This window comes from Equus przewalskii, chromosome 2 (assembly GCF_037783145.1).
Source record: "Equus przewalskii isolate Varuska chromosome 2, EquPr2, whole genome shotgun sequence".
In the NCBI taxonomy this organism is placed as follows: Eukaryota; Metazoa; Chordata; class Mammalia; order Perissodactyla; family Equidae; genus Equus; species Equus przewalskii.
The window spans coordinates 112,855,460-112,880,823 of NC_091832.1; the positions used below are offsets into that span (position 1 = coordinate 112,855,460).

General features: G+C 39.4%; 1 protein-coding gene across 50 annotated transcripts in view; it reads right to left on the minus strand.

Annotated features, from left to right (window-relative positions):
- Positions 1 to 25,364, minus strand: part of ANK2 (ankyrin 2) — a 619,163-nt gene that overhangs the window by 15,113 nt on the left and 578,686 nt on the right. For 28 of the 50 annotated variants that reach the window (XM_070609350.1, XM_070609357.1, XM_070609345.1 and 25 more), the window contains 8 exons: positions 22,546 to 22,774; positions 21,638 to 21,763; positions 18,993 to 19,115; positions 17,018 to 17,050; positions 15,086 to 15,107; positions 4,448 to 4,522; positions 2,159 to 2,290; positions 1,041 to 1,184 (listed from right to left, as the gene is read on the minus strand). In XM_070609350.1, coding sequence (XP_070465451.1) covers positions 1,041 to 1,184; positions 2,159 to 2,290; positions 4,448 to 4,522; positions 15,086 to 15,107; positions 17,018 to 17,050; positions 18,993 to 19,115; positions 21,638 to 21,763; positions 22,546 to 22,774 — 884 coding nt within the window. Of the gene's footprint in view, positions 1 to 1,040; positions 1,185 to 2,158; positions 2,291 to 4,447; positions 4,523 to 6,061; positions 12,320 to 15,085; positions 15,108 to 17,017; positions 17,051 to 18,992; positions 19,116 to 21,637; positions 21,764 to 22,545; positions 22,775 to 25,364 lie in introns of all 50 variants that reach the window. The other 22 variants (XM_070609318.1, XM_070609330.1, XM_070609316.1 and 19 more) reach the window with 2 other exon arrangements.

Consider the following 25,364-nt stretch of genomic DNA (forward strand, 5'->3'; position numbering starts at 1 on the left):
ACTGAGATGCACTTAGGTTGGTACATTTTGTGCTGAAAGAATATGGACATTTGCTTATGATTATTCCTATTTTTTCTAAGAGATATGAAGTGTGGTCATCAGCTTGGAATAAATAAGGAGAAGAGAAATGTTGGAGGCTTGAAAGAAGAAGGGAAGGTGTAAAATAGAGATCAGAGAGATAAAAGGAGAAAGAAAGAGTGAGTGAGCGTGCAAACGCATGGGTTAAAGAAACTTTAATACTCAAAAGGATTGATAGGACCAACGACTGGAGGACCCAGATGGTTTGAAGAATTGATGGTATAAAAGCCAAAGAGGAAGTATAATGCTGCAAGTTAGGACCTGGAAGTAGTACAATCATTGATGATGATATAGTCTTGGTCACGAGCATAGAAATGGGTGGAGTAAACGACACAAGTATCAGAAGTGCCATCAAGGAACTGAGGAAAGGGCATCAGACGGATCATCCATGTCAATGGTTGTTATGAACTGAATGTGTCCCCTTAAAATCTAATCCCAATGTGATGGTATTTGGAGGTGGTGCCTTTGGGATGTAACTAGGTCATGAGGGTAATTAGGTCAAGCCCTCATGAATAGGATTAGTGCCCTTATAGGAAGAGGGCAGAGAGCTAGCTCGCTCTCCTTCTTCCATGTGAGGACACAGCAAGATGGCTGTCTGCATCCCAGAAGAGGGCCCTCAACCAGAACCTGACCGTGCTGTCACCCTGATCTCGAACTTTTAGTCTCTACAACTGTGAGAAATACATTTCTGTTGCTTAAGCCACCCAGTTTATGGTATTTTGTTATAGCAGCTCAAGCTGACTAAGACAATGGTGAAATAACAAAGAAGGAGCAGAATAGGGGTGCCTATAAAATGGGCAGGGAAGTCTCAGGGTAGCGAGGAGAAAAGTGTGTGATCACCAAAGGCCAGAGTCCACCCTCTAAAAAAGGAAGACAGGAGGTCCAGTTGCCTGAATTAACCATACATATAACACATAACACACACATAACACACACACACACACACACACACACAGTTTTACCTTCACTATGATCCAGTGTAATGGTCTGTTCAATTTCTGCATAGCTGTGACTCATGTGCTCCTGGAGAGGCTCTGTGCTGGTCTCCAGGAGATGAACAATATCCATTCGGTTGATCTTGGTGAGGCATTCAATGAGACTGGTATCTGGGATATTAGAGAAAAAGCATTTTACATCTGAGGGATACTCTTTTCAAAATCTCTTTCATTTAGTTGCCTTGCTAAAATTTTGATATTTGTACAGGGAACAACCGAAGCCCAATTAAGGGTCTTTGTAACAACAGCAAACAGATAAAGAAGAGGTATGCACAAAAAGGGTGACAGCATGGGCACAGCCCTAATAGCAGAGTTGTCAGATAATGTATAAGACACCCTGTCAAATTTGAATTTCAGATTAAAAAAACCTTTTTTGGCATAAATATCCCAAATATTGCATGGGATATACTTATACTAAAAAATTATTTGTTGACTACCGGAAATTTTGTTTTAGCTGGGTGCCTTCTACTTTTATTTGCTAAATGTGGTGAGCCTACCTAGAAGAATGGTCAGAGAAGGAAAGATAACTGCAGACTGGATGTAAATAAACGGGGTCTCTAGGTAGATCTTCAGAGAGACACTAAAGGGAGTGGCAAATTCAGACCAGCTGAGGGATGAGAAGCAGTTATGGTCTACATCACTTCCCATTTATTAGATGTAGTCAGAATAGCAGATATAAATCATTCTATAGAATAATCTACTTGACATTTTTTCCCCACTTAAGTTATTTGGGAGTAAGGGAAGTAGGAACTGAAGGTAATGCACTACCAATAAAACAATGACCAATAAAGTAATTGGGCCCACTGTCAGTATTTAGAAAATTTTAGGACTTTAATAACATTCCTGTTAGCAGCCAGTGCTGGTATCACTTTCCACTTAATGCTGCTCATGGGAATATAGAGTAAGACTCTTAGGCACCATGCATATTTTAGAAATATCATAGCTTGTTTTCATTTGCTTACAGTAGTACTTCAGATTGATGGCATTTTCTCTTTTGTTATTTTACTGAATTTGCAAGAAAGGGTTTGCGGAACAAGACTCATTTCCCCTCTAGCCTAACGCCTTTTACACACAGCCCCACCCACCTGTAGCATGTTTCCCATCCCTCTCCAGCCAGTACTTCAGTAGCGCATGACTCTGGTCTTGGAGGGAGTTAGGGTTCTCAATTCGAATTTGATGAATTTGCTCCTCAGTGAAATCCAGTTCTCTTGCTAATTCTAGAAGAGAAAATACTGCTCTGTAAACACAATGACTTCAACGTTTCAGTCTCCACATCGGCCTCGTGATTTTGTAAATGAAGTGTTCTTTGTATTGCTGAGTTATAGGGCTCCTTTTTCTGCTAACATATTAAAAGTAACTCTTATATGCCTTTGTTCTTCTAGCACTAATTTCAGATTTTTCCTTAAAATTGGGTATGGAATTGATCACTGTTATAGTGGAAATAATAGTACATTTGAGGTAATGATGATAAAATATGAATAATTAGGCCCATTTAATTCAAAAATGCAGGAGAGACTATTAACTCTGGCTCATACTCTTAACCAAGATAATGGAAAATAAATGACTGAAAACAGGAAAAACAGACCATTTCTCACTTTTAATCATCATTAGGTGACGGTTTAAGTACTATAAATCCTGTTTCCAGGTACTTGGATAAATATTGGTTGTGGATATAGTCTGGTGGTTGGATAAACTCCTTTCTTTGATTTGACATCACATGAATAAAAGGTCTGGGAAGCATTAATTGGCCTAGGTAAAAAGCCACAAAATTTTTCTTTAAAGTCTACCATTAACATTTTATATGGATAGTTATACATTGTGGTGTGCAAGAGTATGCATGTGTGTATGTAAATAAGATGCCCGCTTTGGAAGGCAAATTTGCCAATATCTTTCAAAACTAAAAATATGCATACTCTTTACCGAGCAATTCTACTTTGAGGAATATACCCAATAGATATACTCAAAAAAATACACCAGTACACAAGGATATTTATTGCCATTAACAGGAAACAACCTAAATATCCATCAATAAAGGTCATTGATAAAATTATGGTACCTCCGTACAGTAGAATAACAGCCATTTAAAAGAATGAGATACGCATGTCTATGCTGATGGAATATTTACGAGGAATATTAAGTAAAATTTTGCTTATTTTTAAATTATAGGCATAGATGTGGGCACTGCATATTTTTTTCTGAATACTTGAGAACGTGTTAGCAGCTACCTTTGAGGTAGGGGGCTAGAAGACCAGAGGAAGGTGTGAGACTTATTTACTTTCCATTCTACACCATTCTGTATGGTTGTATGGTTTGAGTTTTCAACAAGTATACAGATATCACATTTAATACATTTGTATACATAAAATATATTTACAAAACAAAATAAATAATTCTGAATGTTATCAATTTATTAAGTCAACCAGGGATATTTTGATGCTCTTCCTTCCCCCCAAATCCCTCAACTAAATAAATCTGATCAACATCTACAAATTACTTTAAAATGTTTAAAAGTGAGAAAATAGCTGTTCTTCTGGCTACCAGTCATTTTCTGCATTATCAATTATCTTATTTAAGGGTCCTATGAACACCTATTCATCACCAAATCTTTGAGAAACTGAAAGGAGAAGAATATTAACTTTATACTATTTCTTTCAATAAAGTAGTCACAAGTGATATAAAAGGAAGTCAGACCAAGAAAAAAAAACAGAAAGCCAGACTGACAATTTCACCTTAATATGTTAAGTCAAAGCTAAGATTTTGAAAGAGTAGCTTTTAAAACCTAAAAATTATTATTTATAAAGAAACCATATTCATTTTAGAATTCACTTTCCCTTAATAAATTAACATATATTATAAATTCTATACTTAAATATTCCCATTTCTCATAAAATTAGTGAAACATCTCATTCACATGTATTTCAACATTCATCCAAAGCAAATTTTAGTACTGAGCATGATGAAGATATCTGATATATGGTATCTAAAATAAGGAGCCCTGGTTAAATCTCAAATTAAATTTTACGACAATTACATCTAACGATGGTTTTGAAACACAGTAATCTCCCCAAAGTTTGGAAATCCACAGGTCTCAAAGGAAGGTGGTGAGGGTTGGTATATTCTCAAAATCTCCCAATCTAAAGTTCTATTATTCTAAATCCCACAGACAATAAAACACCTGCCCTGGTTCACACAGTGAGTTAATGCAGAGCCTGGATTTTCTAGTTTGTAGTTTATTTTTCTTTTCACTATTCCACGTGGTCTTCCTCAAGGAAAGAAAAAAAGGCATCTTTTCATTGTTAATGACACTTGGCTGATGCAATTACGTCATTTAAGCCCAGCAAGTTTTGTTGGAAAAAAGGGTCACTTCATTTTACCTGTCCAGCTGAAGCCAAGGTGATCAGCAATATAAGCCAGCCTTTCCTCAGTCCGTTCCTGCTCATCCTGTTGATCTATAGAAGGTCAAAAACAGAATGGCCAAAGGTTGTCTATGACAGGAGAGGAACCACAGTACCGACCATCCAAAGAAAGGAAGTCACTTGTCCAAATATTGGATGATAGCACTAATGAGCTATTACATTTTAAATCATATTAAATTGTGAGTTTGCCTGACTTTTGGAATGGAATGGGGGAATAAATCTAATTATGAATCATGAAAACCATCTGCTTCCATATCTCTTCAATTAAGACTCATCACTGGACATAATTATATAAGTTGCAGATTTCGAGTAATGGTAGGACTTTCCTGTTTAAATCATCTGAGAGAATACTGCCCAACAGAAGACAACCATCTTGTTCATTAAACACCAGAAAAATCATCACAAATGAGATGCAAAAGTGGAGTAACTGATTAGGACCTCTACTGTGGCAGTAGAGATCACTTTCAGATCATGTCCGCAAGAAATCACATCTGAGATGACCAGATTATGGGTTGATCAGACCATACTGGGTTTTTTCAGTGTGGCCAGAAATAACATTTTCCTTGGTCCTGGTGACCTTGGAAGAAAGGACAAAAGTGTATGTATTTGTCTGATGTATTAGTATCTATATACGTCTTTTGGGCAAACTTTCTGTCTGCTTACTACTAAGTAGGCTCATAGACTAGTCCCACAAACTACAATTTTCCCATTCATTTTTAAGCCCCATTAATTGATGGGTAGCATTTTAGATCATGGTATTTTTTATAACCCAAATATAAGATTAACAGTCTTTATTGTAGAGATATTGGAAGACCAGAGGCTACCTCTCAAAGCCATCTATGGTTTGCTTTTTTTTTTTTTTTTTAACTCAGCGAGTCATCATCCCCTCAGTCAACTTAAATCATGCAAAGTTTGAGTTTTTGTTGTCTGCCGCATCTAATTGGAGTACATTCTCCAACCATCTACCACTGAAACGAAAAGCATATTTTTACCTTATATTTGTTTGCTTAAAGTGTTTACCAATGTTATCTGAAATCCAATCTTTCTGAATCAAAAACAGATCCACAACAATTGAAATTTCATGATATGAGAAATCTTCTTGGGCAAATGGCTTCCTAGCAATTACAAAATTGTTAAGTACAAATTACTGTAAAGTACTCAAAGGTAAGAATAAAAAGCAATGAATCTTCATAATATGAAGCAAAACCCAATATATTTGTGTGCAAAAGCAAAAGGGCACAATTCAAGGCTAAGCCTGGGACTTCAGAACAACAAAACTCAAAGCTTGCATGGCCTGACGTGCAGTGGCTGGAGAAAGGCAACTTCACCATTGCCTGTTTATCGTGTTTATGTTTTCCATAAGCATTCTCATTACTCAATCTTGAGATTGTTTTCATAGACAAGAGTATACAGAGAAAGCACAAAACACAAAGGGCTTACACAAACACAGTAATCACTACAGAAAGCTTAAAGAAAATGAGACACAAATCACCAAATAAAACAGACATACAAAAAAACTCTATCAAATTTATGACATGCGTAGCACAGGGAATCCCAGTGGCTGGCAAATACCTTCAGCATGGTCATGGCCATTTTCATCAGGGATGCGTTCAATCAGAGTCTCAATGGACTCATCCCAAATGGGCCTTGTGTCAAAGATGTCCTCAGGAATTGAGTGCTCGGTCTCAACAGGCGGCAGATTTTCAATGACTGAAACTTCCAGGGCACTACTACTCTCATCATCTGAAACTAGTTCCTGCTCCCTTTCTGACTGTGTAAGTCTATCCACTAGCTTGGAAGCCTCATCGCTAATCTCCTCAAAGAACTCGATGGAGTTCCTATAAAGGTCAAGGAAGTGCTCCTTACTGTCTTTTGTGGGGCTCGTGTCCTCCCTGCAGGAAGATGTGGTGCTTTTGCTCTTAAATGGCAATCGGGACGCAAATATCTTTGTTCTTGTGGCCCCTTCTTCGGATTCTAACTCAAGCTCCTCTGCCTTCTCTCCGCTCTCTGTTTCTGTCTCAGTGTAACTTCTAGTTTTTACTGGACTTTTGGCCTTGGAGTCCAAAGGATCGGCATCAGATTCAGATTTGCTTCTATCATCTCGTGCTCTGCTTGTCACGTCCTGACCCTGAGGAGCCACTGTTTTCTGGAGAGATGAGTCTAGAACCAAAAGCTGCTGCTCTACTCTTTGGACGGGTGCTTTCACGGGGATTTTAGACTTTGGTTTTGTTTCATCCTCTTTACTTTCCTCATCCAGGCTGGGTGGAACATCTTCAGAAAGGGAATTCTCATCCTCCGCAGATGGAGGTGCTGGGGTTGAAGTGGGGATAGTCCTTATAGGAATTTTGGATTTGCTTTCAGTAGAAGGCACACTCTCCATGGGTGCAGTAGGGATTTCAATTACTGATTTCTGTTCCTCTGGGGAAGAATCAGGAGAATCATCTTCCCGATCTGAATACACAGACCTAGTGACTGTGGAAAAATCTAAGTGAACTTGCACAGCGGGCTCAGGGGAATCAGGGCAAGATGTCTGCTTCACACTGGACTTAGGAGGTGTGTCACTCACTTGTGTGGTGGGGAGGTCCTCAGGCTCTGCAGAAGTAGCATCTTCTGTTGATGTTTCAGCAGAGGCTGAAATTTCCATTTGGGAGTTAAGTTGAGCATCTGAAGAAGGTATTTCTTCTACTTCCTCACTCAGGTCGTCAGGAAGTAAGTCTGCCTCATCATCCACTGGTTCTTTTGATTGTGAAAGTGCTAGTGACTCAGCTGATGTCTCAAGCTGTGGAGGCTCAGCCCCAGTACTCACTCCTTTCATGTCTTCAGAGAGAGTTTCTTCGCTGGATTCTTGCCCAATTTGGAAAAAATGAAAACTTTCATCAGCATACGACCTTTTGGTCATATCAATAGCACCACTTCGGGTCATCTCAAACAATTTTCCCTCCTGAAAGAGGAATGGATTTTGCTCACTGGTTGGAGTCCCCTCTTCAGTTGGGGTCCTAGCAGGAGTGGTGTCAGGGGTGGTACCCTGTGACTGTCTGTCTACCATCAACCCAAATATCTTTTGCTCTTCCTCTTTCACTCGGGCCTCAAAGGCTTCATCATCCTCACGGATTTCACTCCAGGAATCAGAATCCACATCAGTTTTTGTGATGATGACCTTGCTTATTTTTTCACCAACAACTGCTGAAGTATTTGGTATAGTAGACTCTACAGATGAGGGAGCTCCATCTGACTGCATTTCCCACAAGGTACTTTCTTGTTTGGATTCTAGTTCCATGTTTTGGTCTTCAAAGTTAGATTCTTTGCTTGAAACAGTTCTACTAGAGGAGCTTTCCACTGCTACCTCTGCAACAGAGGACGTGACTGTAACAGAACACACTTCAGAAGAGTGAAAACTTGTGTGACTTGCATCTGTTTGGGTTTTGCTTTCCTCGCTAGAGAAAAAAGATTGGGAAGGAACATTTTCATAAGGGCTTATGGTTTGAGGATCAGAGATTTCATCAGTCTCAGCTGGGTCAGACACTGGTACATCCACAGACAATCTATCTGTTTGGGGGGTAATTGATGAGTCTTCAGTGGAAAAGTCCTTTGGTAAGCTCTCAAAAGCTTGGTCAGTTTTTGTGGCCTCAACTTTTGTAGGAGAAGAGGGAGAAACTAAGTCTTCATCTAATTCTTTTCTTTCAGATGCTAGACAACGAGGCAAAGAGGATGGAGAAGAAGAGCTTTCACTGGGGCCTTCTACTTGTGGAGATTCCAATCCAGAAACATCAAGCTCTCCTTCTGTGTCTTTTTCCTCAGCGTCTTGGAGAGGTAATGCTTCCTTATGGATAACTAGCTGCTCGCTGATATCATGAGCAGGGGAACTGTGGAGACCTGAAGAGATAGGAGTGGCTGGGCTGCTAGGACTCCCAGCCTCACAGCCATGGTCATCATAGATTTTTGGTTGATCATCATCTCTCTTTAGATCATCATAAGACATATCTGGGCCCTCAGTAGAAACAGTCTGACTGTCTTCAGGTAAATGGGATTCACAATCTTTTTCTTCTTCTGATTTACCTGATTCTTCCTGAGTATCTTCATTCATCTTGAAAGTGTACTGTTTGGAAACAATAGGTTGGAACTGTACTTCTTCAGGACTAGAATTGGAGTCTATGCTGGATGGAAGTGGGGAAGGAGGTTGCACTCGAATAACTGGCTCTGGTAAGAGGCCTGAGTCAGCACCTTTCTTCAGCTGTGTCAACTCAGGTTCACTTTCTGAGGAGGAAGAAGCCTTTCTGCTCTCTGATGTTACCACCACAGGGACCTCGCTTTCCTCCTCCGCACTCTCCATGTGTTTCGGTTCATCCACATCTGCTGAAGAGTCAGCATCCGGCTCAGAGGAGGAAGATGATTCTTCTTGCTTGGGCTCTTTTCTGTAGTCCCTTTTCTGCTTTGCTTCTTGTTCAAGTTCATCAAACGTTTTGATTTTGGTTACCATTTTGAACATTTCCTCTTCAGGTGTGAACCTCTTTTTCTCCCCATTTTCCAGGTCATCCTCCTCTGCACATTCATGAATCACAGCTGGTTTTGGTGTGCTTGCATCTGTGGCTTTGGGCGTGACCTCATAGCTAATTTCTTCAGAGCTCGGGGTGTCAGGAGAAAGGGGGCTCTTCCCTGAGCTCTCCATGAGCGACGTCTGCTCAAGACTGTCATCCTCAGCACTGCCATCCGGATCTCGGAGCAGCCGGGACCGCATAGAGGCCACTTCTGTAAAGAGTTCCGTTTTGGCTACGGCTGCAGGAAGAGGAAAGTGACTTGAGAGAATTCCAGCCTTCATCTTTGGTTCCACAGGGCTGCTTTCGAGAGAGTCACGGCAAGGGGACTCTTTCAGAGGACTCGGCTCCAGAGAGTCAGGGGTTTTGTGTGAGGAGTTATCCTCCAGCACAGGGCTGGCTTCCAGGGAGTCTTTGTGGCTTACTGCAAACGATTCATCAGCGCCAGGGCTGAAGACCTCACTATCGCGGCTAGGGAGTGCAAGTTCTAATCCTTGGGGACTTCTAACAACTCCCTGGGGCTTTGGTTCAGTCCCTGTGCCTGTCTTTACAGAAACATCAGGCAGCGGCGAGGCCTTTGTCTCATCTGAGGGCTTGGTGGTTGTGGATCCCTGAGCTTCAGTATCAGTTTGGGCCTTGAGGGCTGAACTAACGTATGTAGGCTGACCCTCATCACAGGAGGCTTCCTCAGCCAGTCCTTTGGGTGTTTCTTTTGCTAATGATACACTATTACTGTCAAGGTAATCACCTTCCTGTTTGGAGGATGTGTCTTTGGAAGGGTCTAGGGTGGCCTCCTTCAGCAGGCACTCAGCTGAGGGCTCTGTACCCTCAGTGACGGCAGCACCTGGCTCTTCAGAACCATCAGGCACGTCTTTGGTTGAGGGATGTTCTTTTTCTAAATGAATTTCTCTTGGTGTTTCTAACTTGGTAGTTTCATTTTCTTCCCTAACTGGCTCTTCACTTTTCTTTGGTGAGAAAGAAAGGCTTTCTGGGCTTGTCTCAGGGGTCTCTGCTAGGCCCTCATGCTTATAGCTTTCCTCCGAACTAATCTGAGGGGTCCCTTCCATCAGGCTGCCGCATGGAGAGCCTGCCACCCCCTCGTGCTTTGGGCTCTCAGAACTGCCGTCTAAAGCACCGCTCGGTAAAGAGAGAGCTGGAAGAAACTCATCTTTCACGTAATCTAGTGGAAACGTCGTGTTGAAAGGACTCGTGAGGACCTGGTCTAGGTGAAGTTGCGCCTTTTCCGGCTCTTCACTCAGGCGGAATTGTTGGTATTTCTCATTGTCTTCCAGTTCTTGCTTAATGACATCAGAGAAGTCAGTGGAGGCTTTCCTGTCTGGGCTGATCTGGAGATCCATGTCTCCCTGTTCCTCAGCCGGCTTTTCTTTGGGGACTTCGTTCTCTTTATGGCTTTCTTCTTCCGGTGCTGACCGAACAGGTTCCGGCGTTTTGTGGCTGACACCTTTCTCCTTTTCTCCAACTGTCTCTTCTTTCTTAAACCCTAAGGAGGAAGCACGGACCCCTCTTTTGGATTCTGAAGCTCCTGTTACCAGGATTTTCTGGCCTCGTTTGATGGTCTGACTCTCTGTTCTCTGTGTTTCTCTCTGGGTTAACATCTGCCCCTTTTCTTTTTCTACCCGAACCTTGCCTTTTTCCTGTGGCTGCTTTTGCTTTGCTGATTTGTGCTCAAAGAGTCCAGCCTTATGTTTAGATGGGTCCTGACCTGACTGGAAAGCTTTCATCAACTCCCGCACAGACATGGTCTCCTCGATTCTTTCTGTTTTTGAGGTGGGGGAGACAGGTGGTTGCTTTTCTGTTTTCCCAGAAGGCGACACAGGCAAGTGCTTCTCGGTCTTCCCCAAGGCTGACACAGGTGGATGCCTTTCTATTCTTCCAGCCGGCGATACAGGCGAGCGTTTCTCCGTTCTCCCAGGTGATACTGGCGAGTGTTTCTCCGGTCTCCCAGAGGGCGATATGGGTGGGCGCTTGTCTGTTTTACCTGAAGGCGAAACAGGTGGGTGTCTTTCTGTTTTTGTGGAAGATGACACAGGGGAGTGTCTTTCAGTTTTTGTCGAGGGTGATACAGGTGAGTGTTTCTCAGTTTTACTTGACGATGACACAGGTGAGTGCCTTTCAGTTTTTGCAGACGGTGACACAGGGGAGTGTTTCTCTGTTTTACTGGATGGTGATACCGGAGGATGCCTTTCAGTTTTTGCAGAGGAGGAGAGAGAAGAGTGTCTTTCGGTTTTCGAGGCGGGTGACGCTGGTGTGTGCTTTTCTGCCTTCAGAGAGGGTGACACAGCCGGATGTGTCCTGTGCACTATCTTTTTTGGCACATCCTCCTTGCCTTTGACTCTGATGGGCAACTTGCTTCGACCCTTCTGTTCATCTTCCACTCGTTTCTGAAGGGCCTTTACTTTGTCCTTTATGGAACCAATGGGAGTTTCTTCTATCAAAGGTGAAGTGGCCTTTACAGCGGGAACAGGCTCAGGGGCCAGACCCAGGTCTTCATCTAATGACTCTTCTGAACTACCTTTTTTAAGTTCGGTTTTTTCTGTACTAGCTTGTAAACTTTCCTCCTTTTGTTTCTGTTTTTCTTTTAATTTCCTTCTCACTGGCTTCTTTATTCCCAAGCTTGGTTTCTGCTGTTTCTGGGGAATCTGTGTCTCATCTGGGTGGGCATCTTTCCCTTCGTTTTCAGAGCTCCTGCCAACAGCTGGAGCCTGCGATGTCTCCCCTGCCATCTCCTGAGCTGGCTGCAGTTGCTCTCCATGAGGAGACACATAGGAATTGAGATCCTCAGTCAGGTAGTTCACTAGCCCAGTTGAGTCTTTCTCTACTTCCTCTTTGGTCTCTTTATCTATTCTAACTTCTACACATGGATATTCGGTGATTTCTAAAGGTGCTTTCTGCCTGGCCTCCTCTATTTCCTCATCGCTAATGATAACCCATTCCTCTTCCACTAATTCTCTCTCCGACCGAGCCCTCGGCGCACTGGCTTCATCTCTTGTGCAGGTTCCACTCCTCAGGATTTCATTCACTTTCTCTAAGTCCTCTTTAACTCTCTCAACGATTTCAAAGGGCTCTCCTGGCTCTTCCTCGGCAGCCTTCACCAGCTCCTTCACTTTGATAGAACCCGCCCTTTCAGATACATCTGTAGTCAAGATGGCGGTCATTTTGATCAAATCTTGTTTCATCTCGGAAACTTCAGAGAGCAAGTCCGGACTGGCTAGGACAGGAACTTCATTAACCAGGTGACTTTTCAGGACAGATGTTTCTGTAGATTCTGTCTCATCATCTTTGATGTGAATGAAAAACATTGAAAGTAAAATGGAAATCAAAAAAGATATTGGCAAATGTAATCAGGACTGAAACGACACAGTGTCTTTTCCTGTCGTGGTGGGAGGGACAACAAAATGGGCTGGGAATGGCAGATCCACAAGGTCTCAGGATACAAAAGCAAAGCAAGGCTAACGGAAAGAAAAACTGAAAAGAAAAAATGAGCAGGAAATAACTTGCTTAATTTTCTCACTTGTAGCACATCCACACATACAACAAAGCTATAAAAAATAACCAAGACACACACACACACAAAACCATCACAAATCAAAACAGAACGAACGCAGTGAAATTACACAGAGGTATCTCAAGATTGTTCAGATGTTACAGATCAATGTTGAAAAAAATAAACATGGGGAAAGAAAAGGAAAAAAGCATTAGAAATTGCAGAAAGTTGATTTCCGCTAGGAGAAAGCCAGTAGGAGCAAATTCAGAACACCTTCTAATGATGTATGTATATGTTTTTAATCATAGAAAAATCTGGATTTCGGTACGCTCAGTTCTGCCAATATATACAATGACAATATAAAAAATATATCTGAATCAGCTGCAAACCGGCATTTCATCTAAGGGAAACTCACACCTAACAATGAAACAAACGGTCTTGTGCTGAGAGGCATGCCCTTTCCTTGGAGCAACCTCCTTGTTTAGACACATAATGGACAGACCAAGGAGGGAAATAAAGGAAAGGAAAGGAAAACAACAAAAACAACAACTGTGATGAAACTACGTGAGTCCAAAGTTAAAATCTGATGCATGGCAACCCAAATCAGAGACAGTCACACGGGACACACGCACAGTTTATGTAAGCCAAGTTATTTCCATGCAAAGCAAAGGTGGAGTAAAACCGGTGGGAGAGGTGGCCTTGCTGAAAAGCACGGGCAGGGGGATGGGAATAAATTAGAACGAGTATGTAAAACCTTACTGTGGTGAAGCGTATTTATTTCCCTATATAAGATGCTGAATGCAGTACAGCCCGGGCCTAGGTAGCGGGGGCCTGCGCCCATGAAAAGCGAAAAGGAAAACTCAGTCAAATGCTTTCAGGATTTACTCGTGAAAAGACTGTAGGAGAGTCCCTTCAACAGAGCCAGCCCTTCTTTAGAGATTATTTTATACCTCGATGAAGATTCTTTAATGATTGTCTTTAAACCAAAAGAAAACCAAACACGAGTCTATATTTGAAGTTTTTAAAATATTCACAGCACCCAGGAGTCATTCAGGAGAATCCATGGCACTACAGGAACATAGTAACTTTTTTCTTTTTGTTTTAAATGATTGAGCCAGGTGGATATATTAAATTTTGATTTCTACTAGCTCCTATCCAAGGAAGAAAAGAAAGGGCCATGTAAATAAACACAGGAGTCCCGAAGGAGAAAGTGGGATAATAAAATAAAATCTCTTAAAAAAGAAAAAGGAATTAATGAAGGCAATGATAACTTCAGTATTTTAAATAAACAAAAGTGCCTTCTCTTGAGAGAATCAGTATTTGTTGAAGAGACATACTCTGTGAATATGCATATATAAAGATATATTTAAATAATTTATATCAATAAATATTTGCTCAAATATAAACCAATGCAGACGTCCAGAATTTCAAGGATTCTAGTCCTGAATACTGATTTAGCATGAGAGTAAGGACACTCTCCAGTAAAAGCATTCCAGTAACTTAGTAGTAAATTAAATTGTGCTAGGACTTCAAAATAAAGGGAAAAAAAGCCCTCAGGTCATTGATGGGCCAGATGACCATATTAAACATGGTTCTAAGTTTTCTCCTTTGGGGAATAGCACCCTGAAATACAGTGATTCAAAATAAATCTTAAAATGAATAAATATGAAAAATTTGAATTTTTTTCCTAAAGCATTTGGGGCATAAAAGCCAGAAAGATAGGCGAAAAATTCAACTACTTCTACACAGGAAGCCAGAGAGTCACCAGAAACAGGCCAACACACTAAAATGTTAATTGAATGTTACAGACCTGAAATGAGTTCTAAAATAGCTCTCTTAAGGTCTGTACAAACCAGTTCTCTCTTCAGTAGCTTATGCTTGGGATTTGCATATTATTTAAAATTAGCCCTGTAATGACACGCTGTTGTGATTAGCAATTTCATCCAGAAGGCTTTAATTTTTGCATTCTTGGTTCTTATTTTTTTCAGAAGGTTTTCACAAAAGTCCGTTAGACCTCAGCCCTAAACAAGTCAGTTACACTTCACCACAGTAAGGGTGGGGGATGGGGGATGGGGGGGTTGGGGGTGGGGGAGAGTTAGCGTTGGCTGACAGCTATTAAGACAGTATCACTTTCGCAGGTGCAGCCTACAAAAATAATGAGGGCTCTACCGAAGTCAGTGTCACTTGATATAAAAAGTGATACTGTCATGTCAGTGCTTGAAAAAAAATGAGATGACAATGTTATGCTAATAAATGCACAAAAACGGTAGGGTGGTCTCTAAACAAGCATAACAGCAATAGCAGGGTTAACAGGGATATCAAAAGAAAGTGAATGCTTAGATGAATAATCATTGCATTTTACTGCTAATTAGCTCATACATTAGATATATTTGTCATTTAACTGGCCAAGCTGCTTTTCTAAATACACATTAATCATTAATAAGGATAATATAAAAATATAATTATTATGGTGGTTAGTAATGGCAACTAGCTTGCATCTTAATTCATGCTTCTCTTTATTGTAGCCAGCTTTCAAACAAACTCAATTTAAAATCTTACTTTTTTCTGATGTCATATCGATCTGAAAGAAAACATACATAAATTGAATGGTTACAAATAGCATCTTGTGTCATAGCCCCTGATGCGTACAATAAGCTCATATTCATAATTACACACATTGGGAGACCCCATCGGCTAGAGCAAGGTCGGAGTAATTTGCTACAGTTCTTCCTGGGAGTCCCTTGATTCTTATCCCAACTTAGAAAAAATAAATCTCCTTTCTAGACACTATGGGTAGAAAGTCTTTCCGACGTGTTATTCCTGGGAAGATATGACTCAGGGTGTGTTTGATGTCAGAAATAATATTTATTAGGGAAAAGGCCAGGAAAAGAGGGAAGTGGGTATTAAACAGTAAGCGTCAATTTAGTTGAGAAACAGAAGGAAAGAACAAATAGCAGGCCAGGTTGATATGCTCTACAGAGGTAGTTTCATTATCGTTAATTACAAGCCAGAATGCCAAATCCTGAAAGAACACGAAGTGGATCTATTGCCCTGAACAGTTCCTGAAAATATTGAATAGAAAAACCATAAATCTAATGGGAAAAACTCATTTGAACTTAGCAAAGTTGGTTTTGTCATTGTATTGCTCTTTCAAGAAGTTGTGTAGGTATCATTTTGAAAAGCTTTGGTGATACAGCCACCAAGTGCAGGAAGGAAATTGAATACGTGAGGCAAAGAGTGACTGCACAGTTGAGGGAAAGAATGACCTCAGTCTGTCAGAAGTGTATCGTGTATCTGCTTACGCACGGCAGGATAACGAGTCTATAATCACGCCTCTTCTCCTGCTCCACTGCCAGGATATCAGTGAAAAAGTGAATTCATGGGGACTCTCTGAACTGATAAGGCCTTATATTTTAAGCTGGTGGGGACGAGGGTGCTCATTATACTTTTCTATGTTTTTGTATTTAAAATCCAACAGAACAACATTAAAAAAATAAAACCAGTATATTTGCAAACATTTAAATGTAACTAATAACAATTGCCTTTGTCTATCTTAGAAATAAAAACCAATATATTAATAGGTAAGAATAAGGAATTTTGCAATGATTTCTTCTATTTCTATACAATGTTTGGGCATTTTCAGATCCTTATAAGGGAAACAAACACATAGTTTAACTTCAAAGCAGGTATAATTCAAATGGCTACTTATTCAGGGTAAGCTCTCTAAGACCTGTTTTCTCCATCTACGATGTAGCATCTGTGATGGCACACACCTCATAGGGTGATTGTGAGTGATCAGCGCTGACGAGGTATGTGGAGCACTTAGTAAAGAGCCTACCTTATAAGAAGTGCTCATTGTCAGTAGAGTTCCGCATTATAATGTCATTACAGTCTAACGGGTGAACTACATGCTCCTTGAAGTTTTTGGAATCAGTGGTTCTCAAACTTTTTGGTCTTAAGACCAAAAAAATTACTGAGGAGCCCGAAAAATTTTTGTTAATGTTTGATATATATACATAAATAAATACCTGTATTATGAATTAAAGCTGATAAAACGATAGAACCCAAATACACAAGCACACATTCCAGAGTGTCATAGTGATGATATCACACACAATGTAGCCTCTGGAAAACTCTGTAGCTTGCGAGGATACGGGAGTTAAAAGGCAAATAATGTCTAAGTTCTATTTAAAAAAAGAGTTTTGACCTCCGGGCATCTCCAGACCAACCTTTGCGAACCACTGAGATAATAGTTTGATCTTCAGTAGTTGGTAGAGAAATATATGCTATTGCACAGAGACAGGATAACAATTTACAGGGAAACTTTACTGTTCTCTGAGGTCAGTCCACAAGATGAGAAAACAGGGGCTCAGAGAACTTACGTAAAATTGTGATGCTTTAGTTACTAAGAACAACTGTACAACCCTTCTGAGAACACAGGTAAACCACGGGCTTTTGTTAGTTATAGCCACGACAATGTCAAACAATTACCTCTTCCTCCTGTTCTTGATCTGACTCTGATTCCTGCAGCCCCAAGATGCCATGCAAGACGGGAAAAAAGAGAGCAGGAAGAGCAGAGAGCATTTAGAAGAAAAGAAAAGATTCAATACCCTGCCCCCAAACATCGACAGGCAAGCAAACAGTCAGGGCACCCTTATTTCTTCTTACTAATAGTTTACAGAAGACAGACACAAAAATTAAAAAGGCTTGACAAATGTAAAAGTCTGTAGGTTCAAGAGACAAAAGAGACAAAATTACAAATATACTAATTTATTACACCAAGGAAGTAAAATTATAAATATTCTAATTTCAGATGCTAGGTCACCAGCAGCCTCAAAGTTTGACACTCAAACTTTAATGGCATACATTACAGAAATGGAGATGATAACATCCCAGTCATTACAGATATTGGCTGAAAATGTTAAAAGCCACAAATAAGGATATGGTGAAATATTTTCAATACTTGGGCCATATTTAGGAGTTCTATTATAATAAATAGCTACTAAATTCTAAAGTATATCTGAAGTATACAAAGTTTGGCATGCTTTCTTTTCATTTTGGGTTACTCAATGAAAAGTTGTCCTGGACCACAGGGTATTAATAACTGTGTCTGATATGTCTTCATTGAGAAATATAATGTAATAATGAAGTAAACGCTTTCTTTTAGAGCACACTGAAGGCTCCCTGAAATCAGAGACAAAGCTCAAGCATCCCTCTCTATCACTTGGTGGACTGCCTGCAGCAGAACCTATTTCTTCCGGTCCTTAGGTGGCATTCGGTTCTGTGACTGACAAGTGAGCAGCCCTACCAACCCCATGCCTTCTGCAGCACTGGAGAGCAGTTAGTTTAAGCTCACTTGGGTCAAGAGACCTCTCGCTGTATTCTAATTCTTGGAAAATATGTAAATTTCCAGAGAGAGATGGTGCTTCATCTCATTTTTATCATTTAACAAGAATTCACGATGTTAAACTTGATGCTACAAGCTGTTCTCTCTGTGATTGATCTCTATTTACAAGAATAACTAATTAAGAAAAATATACCGTGGTGCATAAAAAGAAGTATAGGGAATGCTTTGCTTTGTGGAATCAAGATTTAGGATTTGAAATATATTTCTACTTCCCCAGGTCTCACCTACACCACTCACCCCAACCTCCCCAACCTCTAATACACACCCCAACAACTTGCTGCAAACTCCTATAGGCTGCCATGTGGGAGCTTTCTATTAAAAAGGGGGTGCCAGTTAAAAATTTTTGTAAATAATAAGAAAGAAGTTATCCCAACATTAAATTCTTCGATTTGATCAGGGTAATCAAGGAGTTTTGTAATGGGGAGAGGTTTGAAAAGGAAGTAATATCCGTAGGTAGACTGTGGCTCAGAAATTAATGAATTTATCTTTTTCAACAATGTTTAAAATCTACTCCTTATTTATACTCATCATGTTAAAATATCTGAAAAATTCACCTGATGCTCCTAAATATTACAGGTTATAAGATGAACAGGTACTTATTTTATCAATAAGATAAAATATCATGAGGTTGCTCAGAATTTAATAATATATAACTCGCCTGTGAATTGGTCGTAAACAAAAGCTAATGGCTCATAATATTTGGGAGGGCCAAATGCACTAGCATGGTCCCAGGAGGGTAAGTAAAAACAATAACGAAGACAAAGCCAATTATTTTATTTTTAAAAATTAGTCCAAAAAGTTAAACTTTAAATTCAAATTTTCTCTCTCCCATACCCAATATGTATTTATAGAAATTTTTCCATCAAAGTGAATTTAATGCAAAATAAGGTAGAGCAACTTTTTCCCTACTTAAATGGAAAATCATAAATTTGGCAGGGAATCAAATTTGTTTGATTTTTTTCATGCTTGCATTCAGTGTCTTTGCTTTTATTTCTTTTCAAGGCTTTGAAAATCAAATCTCACAGTGCCTAAACTGCACCCCAGCAGATTTTACAATACCTTTGTATAAACCGGCAGGGTGATGTTTAAGTTGCAGATAGCCTGATGCACCAGGCCTCTTGTGGATTTTGGCTCTTTCATAAATGATAGTCGTCCGCAAGGTTCCTGAGTCGTGTCACGTACCTTGAACAAGAAAGGAACACAGGCTTCACTCCTATCTGATGAATACTCTTTTTTTTTAATTAGATGATACTCAAAAGAATCAGGGAAAAATAAAATTCAATTGATAATGTAAAGTAAGGATTTAGAAGAGTTCCTTTTTCCTTTTCCTATTATCTTGAATGACTTAAAAAAATCATTCAGCTAAAAAAACCATTGTAGTAAAATATACATAACACAAAACTTACCCTTTTCACTGCTATACTTACCATTTTTAAGTGTACAATTCAATTCAGTGGCATTTTAAGCATACTCACTGAGTTGTGCAATCATCACTACTATGCAGAATGTTTCATTATCCCAAACAGAAACTCTGTTCCCATCAAACAGTAACTGCCCATTCTCCACTCCCCCAGCCCCTGGTAACCCCTATCCTACTTTCTGTCTCTAAAAATTTGTCTCTGCTAGGTGCTTCGTATAGATAGAGTTATACAATACTTGTCCTTTTGTGTCTGAGTTATTCACTTATTTTCAAGGCTCATTTATGTTGCAACATATATCAGAATTGCATTCCTTTTTTTTCTTGTGTTAAAATATGCTAACATAAAACTTATCATTTCAATCATTTTTACATGCACAGTTTAGTAGCATTGAGTGCATTCACAGTGTTGTACAACCATCACCACCATCCGTCTTCAGAACTTTTTCATCTTCACAAACTGAAACCCTGTTTCCACTAAAAAATAACTTCCCATTCCTCCCTTCCCCCAGTTCCTGGCAACCACCATTCTATATTCTGACTATGCATTTGACCACTCTAGCTCCCTCATACAAGTGGAAACACACAATATCATTTGTCGTTTTGTGTCTGGCTAATTTCACTTAGCATACATCTTCACGGTTCATCCATGTTGTAGCATGTATCACAATTTCATTCCTGTTTAAGGCTGAATAATATTCCATTGTATGTGTTTACTACATTTTGTTTATCCATTCATCTGTTGATGGATATTTGGGATGTTTCCACTTTTTGGATATTGTGAATAATTCTTTTATGAACATCGGTGTGCAAGTGACTGTTTTTTGGGGAGTCCCTGCATTCAATTCTTTGGGGCATATATACCCAGAAGTGGAATTGGTAGATCATATGCTAATTCTATGTTTAACTTTTTTGAGGAATCACCATAATATTTTCCACAGTGGCTGCAGCATTTTACATTCCCACCAGTAATGCATCAGGGTGCCAATTTCTCCACATCCTCACCAACATTTGTTATTTTCTGTTGTTTTTTTGGGTTTTTTTGTTTTTTGGTAATAGCCATCCTAACGGGTATGGAATGGTATCTCATTGTGGTTTGAATTTGAATGTCCCTAAGCTGTTGAGCATGTTTTCATGTGCTTACTGGCCATTTGTATACCTTCTTTGGAGAAATGTCTATTTGAGTCCTTTGCCCATTTTTGTATTGGTTTGTTTATAGAATGACTTTCGTACATCAACAATATCAGATATTAGCTTAATTATACAGCTGTTTGTGTTAAATGGATCCACTATCCCTCAGCAGTTACTGCTCAATGTGGTGATCTGACAGAACCTATCTTTAATAAGGCAAAACAATCGAACTTTCCAGAAATGGCTCAATGAAAGGCTCAGTGGAGATCTTGGGAAAACTTAATAGACTTAAAAAAACTTCAAAGAAATTTACAGACACATACAGAGAGATCACGAGGGGTTAAAAATAAAAGGCGTCATTGCTGATGGACTGTTCGGGAATGAGTATTCTGAAGCAGGACTAGTAAAATGCCGATGGAGACCAGCTGCTACCTTGTGAGGATCTTGTGAGAAGTGAGCATTAGGACCTCTAGACGAGAGAAACGACACTGGGAGAAACGGAAAAAATGAGTGGCTGGAGAAACAGAGAACAGAATTACTACTGCCTTTTTATTGGAATCTAGAATGAAACATGTATATATCACTGCCAAATTTGTAATTTGCATTAATATTCCTAAACAGAGACAACAAATTATTGGTGCATTAAAGTGTCTCTATAAATTTTTACTGAATGAATTTATGAAAGTATATCCAGTCTATAGCTCTATCTATGATAATCTCTTATTAGATTAAATGAGATCCTGGTTCTTTTTGAGAGCTTTTATTACAAAAAGTTGTCACTTAGAACTCTTTTGGTCTCCACATTTGTGAAATTCATTTTTAAAATTTAAGCATAAATATTTAAAAGATATAACAGTAAAAAAAAAAAAAAGAGAGACTTTTGGAATTTGGAAAAGAATTGCCAATTTTTCTAATTAATGAATTGGCTTTTTGTCCTCATTCTTGGTCTTAAACGCAGTCTATAACTAAAAACTAAGGTTGACTTTGAACTTCAAAAATAAAAATGATTGGTTTTCCAGGACTTCAAAATTTTACAGATATAGTTTAAAAAATCACGGGAAATGACTGAAAAGTAAATATTCTCTCCTGCTAAAGGAAGCAAAATCTTTACTTGATCTTGAATAAAATACATTATAAAATTCCATGTATATATTACCTTGACAAAGAGAGGAAGTCTGTTTTCTTTGAAGGCAAAAAAACTGAATATATGATGTTGGCCACTCTTGGTTAATGGCACCAGGTTGCCAAAACAGTCAACATAGATGGGTTTTCCTTCTAATACCTGATGAAAACAGAGAAAAATAACACAGAGTATAGTAGCTGCAATTATTACTTGTTATTTTCACAAACAAGTGTTGGTACTACTTGGAACACTAAAATTCTTTAAATATACAAACAACAATCTCTGCTGACTGACATTTTGTTTGTGACAAAGTGCATACGAGAACTCCCTCTTCTTATGAGTAAGGGGAATCTTCAAATGCACGATGCTATTTAATGTTAAAGTTCTCATTTCAACACTGTAGCATGTTATCCCCCAAAACGAATATATCTTTAAATCCTAAATTTAAATCTCTGATTAGGTAATTTTTGACATCACAATGAGCCAGGTTACTCGACTTCAATATCCAAAGGTCTACATTGATGGAAAATTCTGAAATAAGACAAAGTAATGTAGAAAAGCCCTGGATATTGTACTTTCACATTCACACAAAAAAATATACTTCCCAGATTGTTTTCTTTACTATTAAAAATAATAACAACAAGGAAAGATAAAAAAAATCTAAACTGTTATAGTCACTTACATACTTTATCAATAACTCATGATTTTTCCCAAAATAATCTTTAAGAGAGTCCTTTTCCTCTTCACATACACTGAGTCAACCCCTATAGGATAGGTCCAAACTGGCTAAAAATAGCTAATTTTGGACTTTGACCTAAATGATCAAAATGTGAACTGGTCTTTTTTTATCTATGACTCTACTTATTAAACATTATTTTAAATATGGTCTATTAATAAAGGTATAAACAACATATCAACATAATTGCTTTTAAATACAGCACCTCCACATCCCTGCTTCTGGCCACCTCTGCAAAGTTTTCCTGCTGCTCAAGGGTCTTATCCACTTTATCATCAGTCATGCAGAAACATCGCAACCTGGCTTCAATGGGGTCATGCGATTTGGCAAACACTACAAATTTGGCCATATACGGGACACAGATGATTTCTCTGTATACTTGGGATGCAAAGGTAACGGATTCCTGGATTTGTCGACAATCTATCAGCCAGAACCTAGAAAATGAAATACGGTCAGTTACTTGAAATTTAAAGTGTACCAGGTGAAAAAAAAAAAAAGGTCCTTCAACATGATTAAAGTAGGCATTAAATGCTTCTTGGAAAAAGAAGGTGAGAGAGGGAAGATGATGTGACAAAGTAAAAGTAAAGGGAAAGATAGCGAGGAGAGGCAGGAGGAGAGATGGGAAGGAAGAAGGGAGTGAGGGGAAGAGAGAAAGATGGTATCAGGCATTTACGATCAACGATTAAATACTGCATTTGTAACTTTCTTCCTTTGAAGCTCTTCTGAGTATTCAACCTTCCGAAATGTACCTTTAGTGTTTTGGAATCTTTTTACAGTGGTGTCCGCCCATATCAGACACTATGATAAATATCTCACTGGATGCGTTTCTATTTTCCTCAGTTCCCCCTCCTAGTCTTCATTTCATTTCCTGAAACTCTTTCCAATAAAATCTACCCAGCTTCTCCTCATCTCCTCATTCTTTTCCAAAAACCTCTCCAGTCACCCAGGTTGGATCAATCTAACCATTTTTAAAAATCTGCTTTTGCTCCAGAACTCCTAAATATTGCTGAATATAATTCATAGAAGAAATTATTGGTTTTGTGACTAATTTATGATTTCTAGCCTCAGCTGAGTCTGTGACGTTGCTTGGCAACTTTTTCCTCATATATCATTTTACTCAGCATAGTGACAACACTAAACCTTTATGACACTCCTCGAGCTTCCCCCTCATGTCAGGCCGTAAGAAAGATAACTCCACTGAGAAAGTAGAGGCCACCAGATGGACGTTTTTCCAATTTGCTATCTATACACTTCCAAAGGGTTATTCCAGAGCCTTGTGCTCTGAAACCTTTCTCCATCAACAGCCACCTCCTTCTCTTGACTCCTTTCCTACAATCTTCAAACATTCATGAGATGTCCTTGTCCTCTTGGCTTCTCTTTTCTTCAAATTCCTGATCCATCTCTCTTCTTGTTTTTTTTTCTTTCTGGCTTTTTGGTAAAGTGTACATAACATAAAATTTACTATTTTAACCATTTTTAAGTGTATGATTCATTGGCATTAAGTACATTTACAGTACTGTGCAACCATTACAGCTATCCATTTCCAGAACTTTTTTTTTTTTTTTGCAGGGGAAGATTCCCCGTAAGCTAACATCTGTTGCCAAACTTCCACCTTTCCCCACCCCCAAAGTCCCAGTACATAGCTATATATAGTTGTAAGTTCTTCTGGTTCTTCTGTGTGAGCTGCCACCACAGCATGGCTACTGACAGATGAGTGGTATGGTTCCGGGCCTGGGAACTGAACCTGGTACACCAAAGTGGAGCACACTGAACTTTAACCACTAAGCCATCAGAGCCGGCTCTCCTGAACTTTTTCCTCATCCCAAACAGAAACACTACACCCATTCAACAATGATTTTCAATTCTCCTCCTCACTCCAGACCCTGGTAACCTCTATTATACTTTCTGTCTCTATGAATGTGCCTTGTCTAGGTACCTCATATAGGTGGAATCGTGTAATATTTGTCCTTTTATGTCTGGCTTATTTCAGATGTCAAGGTTCAGCATAGTTCCCAGCTCTTGGCAGGCACTCAATACTCCCTTTCTCTTTATACTGATTCAACGATATTTTAGTCACTGTTTCTTCAGTTGTCTGGGAGTTAATTTATTAATACAATAACTAAAAAACTCCTGACTTCTCGGTCTGTCCTATAAGGCTTTCTCTAAACAATGTTGTCAACCAACATTCCAACATTATTTCTGAAGTATAGACCTCAAGATCATTGTTGCTATACCCCAATAACCTTTCTGCATGCTATCTCTGCATCTTTGCTCATGTGACTCTCTCTTCCGCTTTTATCTGCCTATTTTGTCCTACATGCCTCATGAGTCACCTCTTCTCAGACATCCTCTCTGAAAACCCCAACAAGAATGCCCTCCTCTGAATTCTTTTGGTGCCTCTGGTGTACCTCTCATTCAGAACTTGTCATTTTTCTCACCTTGGGGTGTGGGTGCATGAGTGGCCGAGCACACTGATGCACAGAACCAGAGACAACAATTGAGCCCTTGGGGTGGCTGGAACTACAAACATGTGCCACCACACCCAGTGATGGCTGTGCATTAGAACTGAATTCTTCATGCATTTCTATCTTTTCTTCCCCCCTAGAATAGGAATTTAAGCTTTAACCACTCTCATCTCCAGTTTTCTCATCTGTAAAACGGACATAATACCTCTTGCCCTACTTAAGTCACAAAGCTGTTGTAGTAATCAAATTAAATAAATGGGAAAATGCTTAGCTATCCATTAAAGATCATGCGAATGGGAACTAACATTAATAAATTGAGTTAGTGTGTGCATATGAAATAAAATTAGATAGCTTCAGCTTTTTAAAGATGTGTGATATTTAAATGGGTAATGTGTAAATGTGTTAGGACACCGAAGAGTCACTGAAACCTCCGAACCATTTAAGCAAACCACAGTGGGCTTTGTGTTTCTGTTATCGTTCGTTCTGTTGGAAAAAGTAGTTCAGGCCATTTTGTTGACAGCAGGAAACTGAGCATTCGTAAGACCTTCGGGGCTGGAAA